The 18,173-nt window shown below is 32.9% G+C and overlaps 1 protein-coding gene across 6 annotated transcripts in view; it reads left to right on the forward strand.

Annotated features, from left to right (window-relative positions):
• KTN1 (kinectin 1) overlaps positions 1–17,923 on the forward strand; it is a 78,911-nt gene extending 60,988 nt beyond the window's left edge. For 4 of the 6 annotated variants that reach the window (XM_081293097.1, XM_081293101.1, XM_081293098.1 and 1 more), the window contains 11 exons: positions 2,785–2,874; positions 5,894–5,974; positions 6,763–6,852; positions 7,338–7,430; positions 8,226–8,297; positions 8,700–8,783; positions 8,950–9,033; positions 11,473–11,556; positions 13,907–13,999; positions 14,928–15,048; positions 17,413–17,923. In XM_081293097.1, coding sequence (XP_081149223.1) covers positions 2,785–2,874; positions 5,894–5,974; positions 6,763–6,852; positions 7,338–7,430; positions 8,226–8,297; positions 8,700–8,783; positions 8,950–9,033; positions 11,473–11,556; positions 13,907–13,999; positions 14,928–15,032 — 876 coding nt within the window. In that variant the 3' untranslated portion in view covers positions 15,033–15,048; positions 17,413–17,923. The remainder of the gene's footprint in view (positions 1–2,784; positions 2,875–5,893; positions 5,975–6,762; positions 6,853–7,337; positions 7,431–8,225; positions 8,298–8,699; positions 8,784–8,949; positions 9,034–11,472; positions 11,557–13,906; positions 14,000–14,927; positions 15,049–17,412) is intronic. The other 2 variants (XM_081293100.1, XM_081293102.1) reach the window with 1 other exon arrangement.
• The last annotated feature ends 250 nt before the right edge of the window (positions 17,924–18,173 follow it).

The raw sequence follows: 18,173 nt of genomic DNA on the forward strand, positions 1-18,173 counted from the left end.
CTTAAAGTGGTTTATGTGCCAAGGTAATCTGCTGAATTTTAAATACAAATCTTAAGATATTTGAAGGCTTTTCTTAGCAGAATATAGTTTTACATTTCCTTTATTTGTTATTTACTTATATGCCTATTGACCTGATTGTAATTTTTACTAAAACTTAAATTTGAAATAGTTGAGTAGGTATTAGGAGTGGAGAAATTTAGGCCACAGAGTAGAAAAATCTAGAATAGTCAAGGCATTATTGTTTAATTGTGAATGGTTGCAGTTGTATAGTCACAGTTCTGCCTGTTTCTATACTTTTGTTTTTCACTGTTAAGAGCTACCCTTTACCATTTATTTTGCTAGTAATACTGGATGTCTAGAAAGTGCTGATCTTGCCATTCCTGTAAGAAGCTACCTGCCACCTGCGAGAGCATGTTTGCATATTATGTTTCTAAAAGAGAACTAGATTTTGTATGCATGATGGCTTTTTGCACAGCTAATGATCTACAGAGAATAAAATTCAGTCTTCTCCATTTTAACAAAATTTAGACAGTCCTTAAATAGCATAGGTGTCAAGTGATATTGATTGACCCAGCCACAAATTGTATTGCAAGAAGTAACCATGTAACACATTTTAGTGATTTAGGTATTAGAAATAAGTAACAGTTACCAAAGATGTTAAGAGAGGGTGGCATACTGCCTTTCCAGGACTATTTTTAAAGTAAAAAATACTTTTGAGGAGCTACTATAAATGACAGGTTTACATGAAAGATATATACATACACACACACACATACATACATACATATATGTACCACTTAAAGATGGTAAGGAAATTATAATGCAATATCCAACATTAGATCTTTTCCTGGTGTTGAAGTAGAATAATGGATTATAATCAAACCATTATGTCAAATGAAAACTTTTTAGCTAAAATTGTTAATACAGAATAAAAGTAACTTCTTGTTGGGGTGTGTGGTTCAATGGTAAAGCTTCCTAGGCTTGCCCTGGAAGTGTGATAACCCTGGGTTTGATGCTCATCCCTGAGGGTTGGGGGTGGGCAATAAAAATAACTTCTCATCTTTGTAGCCCTTGTTAGAAGTTAGACACTACTGCCCTGGTCAGAGACCCTGAAGGCTTAGGCAGGAGGATTTCAAGTTCCATCCAGCTGTAGCAACTTAGCAAGACCTTATCTCCACACAAAAAGGATTGGGGATGTAGATGAGTGGTAGAATGCTTCTAGGTTTCCATCTTGCTACCACACAAAATAAAACAAAAAGAAGTTAAACATTCACTTTAGTACTTTTTTTTTTAAATAAGTTTTCAAAAAGCTTCTGTTCCACAGTCTTTTCCTAACTAATTTTCTTTAAAGATTGCCTGTGATAATCACTGATCAAATGGTAAAAATTACCTCAAAATTGGGCAGGGCATATAGTCAGTTGGTAGACTGCTTGCCTTGCATGCACAAGGCCCGGGGTCGATCTCCAGCACCACACACACAAAAACACCCTCAAAATAGCCTCTGAAGTTGTTGTTGTTGAATGACTACACTTTATTTTATGCTGGTGGGTGTATTTCTGCAATTTAGTGAACTTTGTTGAATTATTGAAAATGCCCCAGTAAAACAACTATTTGAAAATACTGCCAAAAGTCCTTAATAAAGTAATAGCAATATGATGAAATCTCTAGCTTTTTGTTATACAAATTTAGATTTTCACGTAATTAGATTTTCTTAAATTGAAATGTGTATACCTTAAGTCAGTAATTGATTTCAAAGATCCATCTTAAATTATTAGAGAAAGATATAATTGAGATGTTGCTAGTATGTTTGCTTTCTTATCATTTGTTGAAACTCAAGAGTGTTGTTTTGTGATGATTTTCTTGGCTTGGTATAGATGTACATTTTTATAGTTTGTTTTTCCTTTTAAGGAGATAGTTTGATTATTAGATTTTGGGGGACAGGTGTGATCAAATCATCACCCTAATTTTGACAAACAATGGTTTTGAGTTTATTATCCATTGAAGTTGGATTTAGAATCAGCAACTTTAGATTTATACATTTGTAATACTTTAAATTTACAGCTGATGGAGTCCATGTACAAGTTTCAGAATTAGTCTTCTTTATGCTCAGCATTAGTGAAATAATGTCATTAGTTTTTCCTTGTTCTCTTCTTTTCCCCATTTTTTTCCACCCATGAATTTTTGGTGGTTCTTTTGTTTAGCATAAATAGCTTCACCTGACATCGAAGATGGAAATATGAAATTTTCCATTTTATTTTTAATTAATTACCATGGCATTATAGTCCTATGATTGATTTTTTTTTAATCGAGATTTAGTAGCTAGTTAATGTCATTTATGTTGCCCAGATACATGTTTCTTGGTAAGGTAGTTTATAAAGTTTTAACTCTACAGAAGTGGTTTCCGCCCTGCCCCCCTTCTTTCTGGTTGGGGTGTGTGTGTGTGTGTGTGTGTGTGTGTGTGTGTGTGTTTGGAATTGTTCCTGGAGAGGCAAATCATTTGATTTCTAATGCCAAGGAAAATGTCCATATTATCAGATATTGTTTTGGCTTGATTAATATAAAACATTATTTGCTACTTAGGATGCTTTAGAGATTTTGCAGATTTTTTCTAATTTTGAAAGCATTTTAATATTTTAAAATGAAAAATCCTGACATTTGCCAGTATTAAAGTAATTTTTGTTTTACATTGACTTTTTCCTCCTTTAGTGCTTAAAAGACCATAGTTTTTTCTCTTTTAAAAAATTGTTATTTTTTAAGTTTGATTTGGTCTGTTTTCTGCTTTAGGAAAGACAGCAACATGTAGAAGCTGTTGAGTTGAAGGCTAAAGAAGTTCTCAAAAAATTATTTCCAAAAGTGTCTGTCCCTTCTAATTTGGTAAGAATAATTTATTACTTTTTTAACATGACATTATTCAAGAAAGTTGAATGCACAGTATTTGCTGTCAACACTTGGTTTTGATAGTGTGTCGATACCTTAATCTGTCCCTTCATTAATCCAGGGTGCTTTTGAGTAGTTATAAAAGATACCTTGTTTCACAACTCATGTATATATTCATCTGAAACTGTTGTTGTATTCTATAAAATTTAGAGAATTATAAACATATCTGGGAAAGAATTGTTTCTGAGTGGTCAATAAAACCAATAATATTCTTAATGGTTTTGCTCAAAGTAGAACTTAATTTTAAGTGATTACTTCTTAGTTGTAGCAACATTTTATTTCTTTATGTACTCAATACTATGAACCCAACCTCTACATTGTAAAACTCAAGATTTTGGTCATCTTATTAACTTCTTCAAGCAAAAATCTTAAAGATAATAGAAAACAACTTGATTTATGTAAGGATGTACATGTTTTAAGTAGGAAAGAAAAGTTAATTTGGTTCAGAAAATTACACAGAAAGTATTTGAGAGCAGAGAAGTCCAGTGAATATGCACGTGTTTCTTAAAGTGGTGGGGTGCATATTTTTTATTTTAATGGAAAATAGTTTATGTGTTCAGAAGAAGAGATACTGGAATAGTGAGCCCAATATCCTTCTTGAGCAATTATCAATATATGCCATGTATCAATATATAAACAGTCTTGTTTTACCTCCCATCTTGCACTGCATGGGTTATTTTGAAGGCAAACAACAGTGATTCTTTTAAAAAAAAGAATTCCTTTAAATATAGTATTACATTAAGAAATATATTCTTCATTTTGTATATTTAGTCATTACTTGCATTTCTCCAGTTGTGATATAAAATTGTTTCAATTAAATAAACTGATGAAATATCTAGCCCTGGGTAAACATAGAAACACACTGTCAATTCAAGTGCTATTATTACATTGAATCTAGAAGGAGGGCTTACTGTGAATATATTTTATAATTTTCTTTTGTGGCCATATCTATTTTTGTTTCTACTTTATTAATGGAAATACAATTTAAAGATTTATTTATTTGGCAGTATTAACCAAGAGAGTTAATGACTGGTAGTTGCTGTTTTTCAAAGATTGTGAAAGACTACCAACAGCAAAAATTTTCTTCTAACTGTGGCATATTCATTTTGATTTCTTTTAAATTTTGGTGCTGAGGATTGAATCCAAGGCCTTGCATGTGCTAGGCAAATGCTCTACCACTGAGCTACACACCCAGCCTTTTTTGTTTTGAGACATTGCCCAGACTGGCCTTGAAATGTATGATCCTCTTGCCTCAGTCTCCCGACTATCTAGGATTACAGGCATGTGCCACTGTGCCCAGCACAATTTCATTTTTTTTTTCAGTTTTGAGTAGTGTACTATAGTTATACATAATAGCAGGGTTTATTTTGACATATTCATAGATGCATATAACATAATTTGGTCCATTTCAGTGAATTCATTGTTAATAGTAGTAACCCCTTGACAATAACCAAATGACTAAAAATTTATAAATCACCAATAAAACATGGAAGATATTCTTTGGCTTTTGTTCATGTAAATACTTCTGCATATTGTCTGTATCTGAAAAATACATTAAACTAAACATTAATAGACTTTTATACATTAGATTTTTTTTTTTAATTTGCTGTTTGCTGTTGCTGTTTTGCTGAGCAGATTAACATGGAGAGATTAAACTATATGACCTTGGTGAGGGAGATTTATAAATGTTAAGTGATTAAATCAGTTTTTCATCTAATTTTAAATCTCAATATTTGAAGCTGTTAAGTAGAAGTTAAATCATATACTTGGAGTTGTGGTTCAAATTTATAATGTGAAAATGTCATTCTTTTATAAAATGGAAAAGCTATGTAAACAATGTGATGTTGAAGGTATTATACTATGGGGTGATCTCAGCATCTTATTTTTATTCTTATTTGATTGTTGATAGACCATCTCAAATTCAGCCACAGAAGTAAAATGCTTTATAAGAGTTAATAGAAACATAGTGTTCCTTTTTGAGTTAAACTAAACTGAAGACTTAAGAGAGGTATAAGAAGAAATTTTGATTTGTAATGTTGAACAAATACTCTTTTCATCAAAGTTTAAAATTCACAAAGGAAGCTTGAAAGATTTAGAATAATTTACTCTGAAATTTAGAATAATGTCTAAAACTAGAATATGTGTTATTCATGTCAGTTAACCTCCCACACCTCAATGTCTTTATAGTTTAATCTCTCCATGGGGATCTACTTATCAAAATAGCAATAGGAAGCAATAAAGTATTTATTTCATGTATAAAACCCTTTTTAAAGCCAATGATTTTATTAAATTATGCTAATAACAAAGAAGCTTATTTCTTGATGTTTCAAGATAAATATTTTCTTATCCTTCATATCTTACAAGTTGAGGTTTTTGTTGGATTTGAGGAATTGTTTGCACATGCATGTCATTTCTCATTATGACTTTAAAAATAATTTATAATATACAGTTTTTAATTTGATGTAGCATTTTCAGGAACCCCTAAATGCTATCAAAGAATTTGAAATCCTCTGGGCAAAACTTAACTTACAGTTTTTTAATTCAGAGTACTTAGTTTTTAAGCACTGTTGTATTTGAAAAGAAGTTTTTAAAAATTAATTATTCTTGATTTCCAGTGATTTAAAGATTGAGTTCATTGGTCCTGGTGCTAGTAAGTGGTGGAAGCCAGGTTTGAGCCTTGGTCTTCTATCTTTGAGTTCAGAATTGAGTTGCAAATATTGTTTGTCAGGATAAATAGGAATTTTATTTTGATGGTGGTGCATAGGTATATTTTTAGTGTTTAATTTCAAGACTACGCTATTTTCAACTTATGAAAGTTACATTGCCTCTTTAATATTTCTAATGAGATGTTATCTGTGGAGTTTTATATTTGTCTACTTTAGTTACTTTAAATGTTTGATTTATTTCTTTTAGATTTTTTTTGGAAATCGATGACTTTGTCTTTTTCCCCCTACAGAATTACAGTGAATGGTTGTGTGGATTTGAACAGAAGGCCAAAGAATGTATAGCTGGAACTTCAGGTTCAGAGGAGGTTAAGGTTGGTACAAAAAGTGAATTGTCCATATTTGAACATGGAAAAAGGAGTAAATCAGAACTTGTTTTCATAAACTCTGGAAAGATATAAAAGATGTATTTTTAGTAGGATCATGATTTTTTGAGGAAAGTATAAGAAGGTGATTTCATTTTGTATAGAGTTTAGTGAAAATACTATTAAGTTTTCCTTACATCTGATTATGTACAAAGCTAATGTCTTCCCTTTCTCTAACTCTGTGTCATAATCATTTCTAAAACAATATGTGATTATCTCTTTTTTTTTAGTTTGAGTTTAAAAAGTAATGATCAGTTGAGATAGGTAGGTAGAGTCTTCATGGTTTTCTGCAGTGCCTCCATATGTTCCACTAGTAGTATTAAAAACCTGAATTGGAGTTTATCTTTGACCACTGAAAGTGAGGGGATTTAATATTAATATTTCTCTTGAATCTCAAGTGGCATGAATAAAATTCCTTTTCCTGTCTGTAAGATGAACATTGTAACCTTTACATGTGTGTCTACTTTGATTTTACCATCTAACTAAAAAGCAACAAACTCATTGACCATAAAATTATGTAATCTATTTTGAGTGAGTAGACTTCAAAAGTTTTACTAGTAAACACTGAATGACCAAAAAGTCGTTGAACTTCATTGCTGCTTGGAAGGTTGAAATTTAGTGCTTCACTGTGAACAGTCTGAAACCGTTTATTGTAATGTAACATTAAATACTAAAACAAATTTGAAGAACAAATCTTGTAAAATTATAATTTTTTTAAAAAATTTCATTCTTTGCAGGCTCTAGAGCACAAGTTGAAAGAAGCTGATGAAATGCACACACTTTTACAGCTGGAGTGTGAAAAATATAAATCTGTCCTTGCAGAAACAGTACGAAATGACTTTTTATTTATTTATTTATTTATTTTTTATTGGTTGTTCACAACATTACAAAGCTCTTGACATATCATATTTCATACATTAGATTGAAGTGGGTTATGAACTCCCAGTTTTACCCCAAATACAGATTGCAGAATCATGTGGGTTACACATCCAGATTTTTACATACTGCCATATTAGTGACTGTTGTATTCTGCTACCTTTCCTATCCCCTACTATCCCCCCTCCCCTTCCCTCACATCTTCTCTCTCTACCCCATCTACTGTAATTCATTTCTCTCCTTGTTAATTTTCCCATTCCCCTCACAACCTCTTACATGTAATTTTGTATAGCAATGAGGGTCTCCCTTCATTTCCATGCAATTTCCCTTTTCTCTCTCTTTCCTTTTTATTTTATTTTTAAATCATTAACTTATTCATTTATAGCCTAAATAGTTTAACATGAATTTTTCCAAACAACTGTACCTTTGTCTGTAGGAAGGAATTTTACAGAAGCTTCAGAGAAGTGTGGAGCAAGAAGAAAATAAATGGAAAGTTAAGGTTGATGAATCACAAAAGACTATTAAGCAGGTATTGAAAATAGAAAAACGTAAGCATTAGTTTGAGAGTGTGTGGTCTAGACTAGCAGCAGCAGCAGCAGCATCACCTAGGAATATGTGAGAAGTGCATGGTCTTTGCCCTTCCCCAGACTTTAGAATCTGAAATGTGTAGGAGTGGCAGCAGTTTAATCTAATGAGCCCTCTGGGTTTCTGAGGCCCACTCATGTTTCAAAGTCACTTGTAGAGTATGACTGAAGGGTGATAAAATAGAATGTAAAGTGCTTTGGAAGTTACTCTGTGATACCATATGGTGAAGAGTTTTGGGTTCAAAACTAGTTTTAAAACATTGATATTAATCCATGATATATAATATTCAAGAAAAGATTAATAATTCATTTTTATGTTCATGGGACCCCAGTGTTATTATATAGTCTTAATTCTACCATTTGCTTGGATTTGGAAGGATTGCCATCTGTTACTTAACTTTCTTGGGCCAAAATATGCAGACTTTTGGGTCACTGGTAGTACTCTGTTAATGCATTTAGGGATTAAATACAGCTGATTGTCAGTTACTTGTTAATTTAAAAATTAGTCACTTTTAATTGGGCCTAATATATTGTCATACAAATGAAATGGGTTTTAACCAACATTTAAATCAAGTTACATATGACTCTTATGTTTTAAATTCTTTAAAAACTCAGTATGACTTTAAATGAGACACATTTCAAAACCTCTGTAATGTCTTTTAAATGATTCAGAATTGTACAAGGTATAAGATGTGTATCCTTGGTGGTTTTCTTGGTCTTATAATTGTTTCACATTTCAGATGCAGTCATCATTTACGTCTTCAGAGCAAGAGCTAGAGCGATTAAGAAGAGAAAACAAAGATATTGAAAATGTATGTTGATTATTTGACTTGTAACTTATAAACTAATATTTGACATTGTGGATGGTCCAAAGATCTGTATTTTTAAATTTTTTTTCTTAAATACTTTTTTAGTTGTAGATGAACACAATATTTTTATATATTCATTTGTTTTTATGTGGTGCTGAGGATCGAACCTAGTGCCTCACACATGTGATATAAGCACTCTGCCACTGATCTACAGAGCCAGCCCCAAAGATCTGTGTTTCAAGATAATTTTTATCTAAAAATGATCGAGTTATGTTCTTAATATCTCAGGCAGTGTTTGAGTTGATATAATTTCATATTCCTAAAAGTCCTAACTTTTCATTGTGGAGAAACGTCATAAAAGGAAATCTTTAGTGTGTTAACTTTTCCTTCTTTGTTTATTGCTAGCTGAGGAGAGAACGAGAACATTTGGAAATGGAACTAGAGAAGGCAGAAATTGAACGATCTACCTATGTTACAGAAGTCAGAGAGGTACTTTAAATAGAATTTTTTCATCCTTGCTTCTCAATTCAAATTAAGCTTATAACAGAGTGATAAAATATTTCAGTATGAGTTTTTTGTGGAAGAGCTTCCGAGTAGTATACAAAACATGGGATATCATAAGGAGATCAATCTTAAACTCTAAACTTCATTGCAGCTGAAAGATCTGTTGACTGAATTGCAGAAAAAACTTGATGATTCATATTCTGAAGCAGTAAGACAGAATGAAGAGCTAAATTTGGTAAGAAGCTTGTTCTCCACTGGGTATCAAGGAGGCTCTGAAAACACTTGTATTGACATGTGGAGAAACCATCCAAACTTATTCTTTGCTAACCATCTTTAGCTTGGCATTTTTTGTAAGTTTAAGATAATCTTTATATTCTGATGATTCCTAAGATGATTCTTCTTTTCTTAGCTCCTAACAATGGCATGTTTGGCTTCCAGCTCTTTTTCAAAGTTTCCTTCATTTTATAAAGCCTCATTTCTCCAACCACAATATTTTCAGTGAATAAAGAAACGAAAGTTTGACCGAGTTTTGAAGATTCTCTTCTTATTTTTTTAATATTATTTTTATTTGTAGTTGAACACAACACATTTATTTATTTATTTATATTTATTTTTATGTAGTGCTGAGGATCAAACCCAAGGCCTCACACATGCTAGGCGAGTGCTATACTGCTGAGCCACAACCCCAGCCCGAAGATTCTCTTCTTTAACTACAATAGTTAATTGAACGTCTTATTTTCTAATCTGGGAGAAGATACATGCTCTTTATTCAAGGACAGAAACCTAGTTTCTTGTTTTAACTAGTCTTTCTATAAACTACAAATAACAAAAGATTATAAAATTCCTTATCAACAAATTACTTAACACATAGTAGTCCACACAATACAGGTTTACGGATGACTACAATTAGCTAAATGTCTTAAAACATACAGTTACCTGCATTCCCATTTTTCAGTTTCTAGAAATTTATACTTGTTATTGACAGGCTTAGTTTTTATATGAAGTTGGCCATCTTACTTTGTTTCAAACAATAATCATTCTATTTTCCTGTGACTTAAAAGTTGTTACAGTATGGAGTTAGATTTTTTTTTTTTTTTAAAGTACCTGAACATATTTTAGGAAGATTTCAGTAAGTTTCTCATCAGTACTACTATATAAACCAAGTTAAAACTTATTAATTCATTTGTGATTGTTCTTCTATGTTATGACAGTGATTTATGAGAATCAGTTTTTTGAGCTGGGCTATATGAGAAATTATTTCTCAAAACACACACATCCCTATTTTTTAAATAAAATATCTTTTTATTTACCCATGCTTTATTTTAATTGAACTCATTCCCACTGCTGTGTAAAACTGGATCTGTTCATATGTTTTATCAGGATTATGATGTGCCACAGTTGTAAGTCTTTACCCCATAATAATGGGGTGGTTTTTTTTTTTTTTTTTTATCACTTCTAATTAGCTGTGAAGTGATTTTTGCCTTTTAACTTTAGTGGTCAGTGGCTGATTCAGCCTCTATCTTGTAACGAGCATAGAGGATTACAACTACATCTCCATTTAGCCTGGTGTTCTCTTTTGTAATATTTTTTTTGCCCCTTTACAGTTCTGTCAAAAAACCATTTCAAGTGGTACTTGCTTTCATTTTTTTTCCCCTTAGGCTTGAGTTTGAAATCTTATTTTAGTCTTGGTTTGCTCAGGTTAACTATTGCCACATTTTAAGGTAGAATAATTTTTGTTTGCCTGTACATACTTTGTATTCTTGGACCAAAAGATTAACCTCTCTGACATAAGTATTAAACACAAAGTTTAGTAAAGAAGCAAACACTACTTTGGTATTTAAGTTGTACCCCAAATACAATTTCCAAATGGAATGCTCCCCCCACCTGCCCAGTAATTCTCCCTCCAATTTTAAATGACAGTATCTTATATTTTTCCCTTTTTAAGTCTCCAGAACTGTTTGGACAGTTATGCCTATGGGTGCAAGACAAAAACAGTTAACTTGATTAAGTTTGAAAAGAAAGTTATTGTTGGGCAGCATAGTTCATTCCCCTCATATTTTATTCAAACAGTTGTCAGGGAAGAGGCATTCTATATTGGCACTAGAGTTTATAGATTTTTATAACTCGAAAAGTTGGTTATTAAGAAGTATGATCTTGCATTGCTTTTTTTAGTCAAGTCTTTACTGGATGATCAACATTTAAGTTCTTCATTTTACTGGATTTGTAATCTTCTATTCAATGTCTTTAAAAACATCATACAATTGACTCTTTAATTGAACTATGTAGATTAAGAAAGTCTTTAAAAACTAATTGGTAACATTTTTATTTGCCTTTAATTTGGAATGATTTCAATAACTTTGAATAGTGACTCCTTTAAAAAAGGCGCTTTACAGGAATTTGATTTGTTTTTTGCATTTGTAGTTTTCTATTTCAAACTCTAGTTCATTTCTATAGTTTTTCTTACGTGTAGCTCTACAGATGGAAACCTCCACTGCTTAGCTTTTCTGTACATCTGGTGTAGCATATTGGCTAATCCACTGTGCATAATAACTGTTAGTGATCCTGTTCTTTCATACTCTATTTCTAAAGTCCTAGAGGTATCGGTATAATCAAAGAAGTGTGCAAATTAAGTTAATTGTGGTGTTCCTTTATTTTTATTTTTTTTTTTTTACAGTTGAAGACCCAGTTAAATGAAACAGTCATAAAACTTAAAACTGAACAAAGTGAAAGACAGAAGGTAGCTGGTGATTTACATAAGGTAAGGCTGCTTGACATGGAGACACAATATTGTGAGCCTGTGTTGTGCCTTGTATCTTAAGAAAACACAGTTAATTTTGGAGTTTTTCTTTTGTATCCTTATAAATTGAAGCTGGCTCTTTTTATAGTTTTGACTTATTTTCCATTATTTTTAATTCAGCTCATTTCATCACATTTTATAGTTATAAAACAGTAAAAATTTAAATTTAATTATATAATCAGATTACATCCATATTTTTAAAATTGGGACTTCACATGTGTAGTCATTTACAAAGTACACATCTATTGATCTTTATGGGTAAAACTGAAAGATGTCTATATTTCTGTTGTTTCAGAAATTGCTTTCATTTATTTCTTTGTACAAATACATATTTCTTAATCTCATAATAAATGGATGATTTTTTAGGGTTGCATATTTTATTATTTTTATTAGATTTACCGTTTATTTGTATTTCTGATGTGTGTGTGTGTGTGTGTGTGTGTGTGTGTGTGTGTGTACTGAGGGCTGAACCCAGGAGTGCTTTACAACACTCAACTACCTCCCTACATCTGCAGCCCTTTTTAATTTTGAGATCAGGCTATGTTAAGTTGCTGTCTGGCCTCAAATTGGGGATCCTCCTGCCTTAGTCTCCTAAGTTACTGGTTTATAGGCTTGTGCCACAGCGTCCATCATGAGACACTTTTAGTAGTAAAGTTCATATGTGCTTTAAAACTGTGGTAGTGTTTATGGGAGATACAGTCATTAACAAAGCAAGTATGTCACTTTCTTGGAACTGCAACATCAAGGGGTATGCACATCTTTAATTCCCACCCTTCCAGAATTGAGGTTTGAACCAGGGATGTTCTACCACTAAGCTATATCTCCAGACTTCTTACTTTTTTATTTTGAGATGGGGGTCTCCCTAAATTGCTAAGGCAATTTAAATTTGTGATCATTTTGCTTCAACCTCTTAAGTCATGGGATTACAGGTGTGCTCTGCCACACTCAGCTTAAATTTTCATAGTTACTATAAATTGATACCCCCCAATCCTATAGTGATTTATATTCCTCCCTGCAAGTTCTTGTTGCCTTATACCCTCACCAGTATTATAAACTGTCAAACATTTAAATATTTGATATTCTAATAGATTTTTTATAAATATTTTATTTTTAAAAATATTACCTTTTAAAGTAAGAAAGGAGTATTTTTGATGGTTCTATATGCTTATAGCGTATAATTATTGTTATGTAAAAGTTTAGGAATCCAGAATTGCTTCACATTATTTTAATGTAGGGAAAAAAATGTGAATTTAGAGAGTTTTAAAGTACAAACCTTGATACGTGGTACACTGTCAGGGTTGAGCTGTGAATTTTTTTGATGTGTTGTTCTAATTTTTGACCCCTGAATCAAAATTAAAAATATGCAGTTTTAATCTAGCAGCATAGTTTCTTAGAAAGTACTTTAAAGATATTAAACAGATGCTCAAAGATTTGGATAGGCCATGTTATTTATGATGGCTAAAATGGCATTGATAGGTTTATCAGTTACCTGTCTTGATTTACACAATAGATAATGTATTTCTGTGCAACACTCAATTGAAAATGCATATATATATTGACTGAAAAATGTTAATAAAACACTTTGTAAAACAGAAAAGTAAAACAGCATGTATGTTAAAATCCATTTATATTAAAATTTCTGCCAGTTTCCTGTAAGCACAGATTATGCACAGAGAGGGATCTAGATTAGGAGTCAGAATATTGTAGGATGTGTGGGCCATATGTGGTTTCTCTCAGATGTTCTCTGTTTCTTTTTAAAAAATGTTTAAAGATTTAAAACATTTTCAGATGTGAGCTGTACAAAAAGTCGACTAGAATTGACTGACCCCAAATCTAATTCTAACCTAAGTATCGATCATGTTTCTTTCTATTTTTAATTTCTTCATACAGTTTCTGGATTTGAACTTTTTGAAACAGTGAGCATGTATTCTTATAATCTGGTGGGGGAATGTAGCTATTTTCATTTTGATGCCAAAATTCTACATTTCTTGAGAAGAGTGGTTTTTGTGTGTGTGTGTGTGTGTGGTATCCAAGATTGAACTCAGGGACACTCCCCCCCTGGGCCACATCTCCAGCTCTGTTTTGTATTTTAGGTAGAGACAGGGTCTCACTGAGTTGCTTAGCACCTTGTCATTGCTGAGGCAGGCTTTGAACCCTTGATCCTCCTGTCTGAACCTCCTGAGCCCCTGGGATCACAGGCATGTGTCACTGCCCCTGGCTTGAGAGGAGGTTTAATGTTGTATAAAGCATGTAACAGATCACTCATTTTGTATAAATTTATTTATTGGCTACTATATTGCTTTCCTTGCAGGCCCAACAGTCACTGGATCTTATCCAGTCCAAAATAGTAAAAGCTGCTGGAGACACTATTGTTATAGAGAATAGTGAAGTTTCCTCAGAAACGGTACATATTTTCTTTAACCCAAAATCTCTGTGCTAATATCTTGTAAACTATGTGGAGATTAAATATTTGCAAGATCTGTCTCTGACCAGAAAACTGTTTCCATCAGATATTTTGTGTTCTTCTTCGTGTTGTTATTTTGATTACAGAACTGAGGATTGAACCCCAGGTTTTGTGCATGCTAGGCAAGTGCTCTACTACTATTTTGCTTTTAGTTAAAAGTCTTTTCTTCAAAATATCACCTCTCAAATGCACTGATTTGATTGATGTTTGTTTTTACTATTGCCTAGTGACATATTATGTTAGTTTTCAAGGTTTGAGTGGAGAAAGAGAATGGTATAATGCTCATGGGTAAAGCCTCTGGAGTGCGACTGCTTGTGAATCCTGGCCTTGTGACTTCATACCTTCATGTGTAATTTTGGGCATATTGTTTCATTACTCTGTGCTTTAGTTGCCCATGTAAAAAAGGCAATGTAAATAATACCCTGTAATAATAACTCTATCTTGTAAGGTTGTTGAAGGAATAAATGGGTTAATACTTAATATATCTAAGATAGTGAGTAGCAATGCCTGGCATCCAATAATTCAATATATGTTAACTGTGACTTGTTCGACTCTGCTCTTTTTTTTTCCTGAAAGAAAAAAATGGATTTATTTCTGATATTCATAGATTACAGATTTCTTTGTAGGTGGCTAAGTGAGAACATATTTTGCAGCATAGGTTTTTTTTTTTTTTTTTTTTTTTTTTTTGTCAAATAGTTGGCACTAATAGTTAGCAACCAACTTTTCTCTGTTTTTTGCTGTTGCTGATTTTCATGTATGTTTTCGGATTTTCATGTTTGTATTTGAAACAACAATAAAATATTTTCTGATTTTGGTTGTACATTCCTTTTCCTTGTGTTGGAGTTCATCACTTATATCTTCTTTTCAGGAGTCTTCTGAAAAGGAGAAAATGTTTATAAGTCTAAATCAGACTCTCACACAGTTACAGCAGTTGCTACAGTCAGCAAACCAACAGCTCACAAAGGAGAAATAACAGTACCAGGCCTTGGGTAAGGAGAATTGAAGTTCCGCTGTCTATTTAAGCATAACAGACATAGTGAAGGGAGGGTGATGTGTATTTACCACAAATAAAGGAAACTCATCATTTCACTAAAGGGAATATTCATTCTTTATCTGTCTTGGAAGTTTCAGATTACAGCCTGTTTTTTTTCTTGGAGTTTTGTTTCCCTCTTGTGTGTATTTTAAAGGTCTTTCATCTTGGAGGGGGGGAAATTTTTTATTTTTTGCCTACTTTGACCTTTTTTCAACTCTCTTGTCACTTGGCTATCAGGGTATGGGCATTGCCATAATGCTTATAACTGCTTCATTAATTTCTTATGATCTTAGTTCAGATAAACTATTTGGGTGATATTTTCTTATTTCCCCTCTGTTTATGACTTGGTAAAATGAAGTGACCATAACATTTTTATTAATGTAAGATTGCTGATCTGAGAATCAAGTCATTACAATTAATTAATTTTTACATGAAAAAAGAACACACAAAATTGATTATGCCTAAGGCATGTATTAGACTTCCATTCTTTTTTGTAGTTGGGCACAATATCTTTATTTATTTTTATGTGGTGCTGAGGATCAGACCCAGGGCCTCGTCGTACATGCTAGGCGAGCGCTCTACCACTGAGTCATAACCCCAGCCTTACTTCCATTCTTTTTTTTTATTATTAGTTATTGGTGGATCTTTATTCATTTATTTGTTTATATGCAGTGCTGAGAATCAAACCCAGTGCCTCACACATGCCAGGCAAGCGCACTACCATTGAGCCACCACCCCAGCCCCTAGACTTCCATTCTTCAGGTTGGAAGCTATTTTACTGAAGTTGGTCTTGGGGATAATCTAAGAAATCTATTTTTTAACACCTGAAGTGAGAATTTTAATTGAGGATAAATAAATCCAAATGAGCTTTTATTGTCTATATTACCTTAGAAAGCTCCAGTTGATTAGCACTTAAAAATGACTTGTGTTCTAGCTGGTGAGTATACAGGTTTTGTTGTTCTTGTTATTTGGATTTTATTGCTTTATAAATGATTCAGGTCACACTGCCTAGGGTAGAGTATTCACATATGAACTAAGTATCCTTCTTTTGAGGCGGGCATACTGTTTCACTTTTAAAGACTTCTCATCCTATGACCAAACTGAGCATATGCTGTCTTTAAAATGCTAATTCAAGTCAGTTAACTCTCAGAAGACTTTCCTCATTCTTTAACCTATCAGCAAAAGTAATGACTCTTCCTTTCCATCTTTCATCCTTGTAAAATGACCTCTTCAGTTTCTGGAAGTCACCCTTCTGCTGCATTCTCCTGTTTTCAAATTGTGAAACAACCTGGCTTCATGGGAAACTCTTCTGTCTCACCTTCCCATGATTGCTACCTTACTCTCTCTTTATGGTCCCTTTGTTCAGTATTGAAAACATGCTCAGCGTTTTATTTTAATCATATTTTTCCTTCTAGTCAGCACCCTAATTTTTCACTTCACCTTTAACAAGGGATTCTTAAAATAAGAAACTCTCCTCGCAGTATATGTGCAACTTCTTTCCTTGCTGTTAGTTCTTATATCTGTTCTAGAATGGCTTCTCCTAGTCCAGTCCAAAGAAACCACTTTTGCTAGCATTGTTAGTAATATCCTAAACCTGGATCTAATATTAATGTAGAGCCCTTCTTTGCATTTAATAATACCAAAAGTTTATTAAATATGCTCAATGTTCTAAAGTTAGCCAACAGGCCTTTGTGTTGTAAGGGAAGGGTTTTATTTGAGGAGCGCTTTTATAATGTTGTCTTTTATCCCATGCCTTTAGACCTTATCATTATTTATTTGAGGCGGGGATAGTTGTAAATTTCAATCTCTCCTTTCCGTGCTACTTACTTGCTTTAGGTTTATGTTCTCTTGAATAGGGCTAATAAAAATGGTTCCCAATGTTGTTCTCTTAAATATTTTCTAATAGGATTTGGCTTACATTATTAATTTTTTTACCTGAAAACTTTTGAATCCTGACAATTGTCTTTTTTGGAGGGGTGGGTACTGGGGATTGAATTCAAGGGCACTTGACTACTGAGCCACATCCCCAGCCCTATTTTGTATTTTATTTAGAGACAGGGTCTCACTGAGTTGCTTAGCGCCTCACTTTTTTGGAGGCTGGCTCTGAACTTGCAATCCTCCTACCTCAACCTCCTGAGCTGCTGGGATTTCATGTGTGTGTCACTGGCTCGTCTTTTATTTTGATTATCATTAGTGTGTGTTTCTTTGAGCCTACTTGAAAGGACTGAGCTAGATCAAATGGAATTTGTATACAATGAATGTATTCAGATTGCCTTTCGTTGCTTTGTTTTAAAATGAATTTCTTTCTGATCTTTTACAGAGTGAAGTGACTGGGAAACCATTCTGGGAAACCATTCCTTTGAGGATAACAGAAGGCATTGTATTATATTTTGCCAAATTAAAGCCTTATTTATGTTTTCACCCTTTCTACTTTGTCAGAAACACTGAACAGAGTTTTGTCTTTTCTAATCCTTGTTAGACTACTGATTTAAAGAAAAACATTTAAAAAAAAAGCCAACTCTGTAGACACCTTCAGAGTTTAGTTTTATAATAAAAACTGTTTGAATAATTAGACCTTTACATTCCTGAAGATGAAATAAACATGTAATCTTTTACCTTATTTTGCTCAATTAAATTGTTCAGAAGATCAAAGTGATAAAGACAATGTAAAATTTAACATTTTAATACTGATGTTGTACACTGTTTTACTTAACATTTTGGGGAGTAACTGCCTCTGACATCAACTCAAGAAAACACTTTTTTGTTGCTAATGTAATCAGTTTTTGTAATGGCAGTCAGCAAATAAAGGGTTGCTTATTATTCAAACTTGACTTATTCTAATTTTCATTGAGCTTTAACAGATTGCATTAGCACTACAGATCAACATAATATAGAACACAATAATTAATTGTAATCATGGAACAAGATAAGATAGGTCTTGACCTTCATGTGACCTTTCTAATTGGAGCTCTGGGTCCTCTCTGCTCTGCTATCAGCTGTGGCCCAGCATAGTGGGGGCTACAGAAAGGATGGGGCAGGCATTTAGGGTTTCAGACTTAGTATTTCACTTCTGATAGAGAA

This window comes from Spermophilus citellus (assembly GCF_964194105.1).
Source record: "Spermophilus citellus genome assembly, chromosome: 4".
NCBI classification, from domain to species: Eukaryota; Metazoa; Chordata; class Mammalia; order Rodentia; family Sciuridae; genus Spermophilus; species Spermophilus citellus.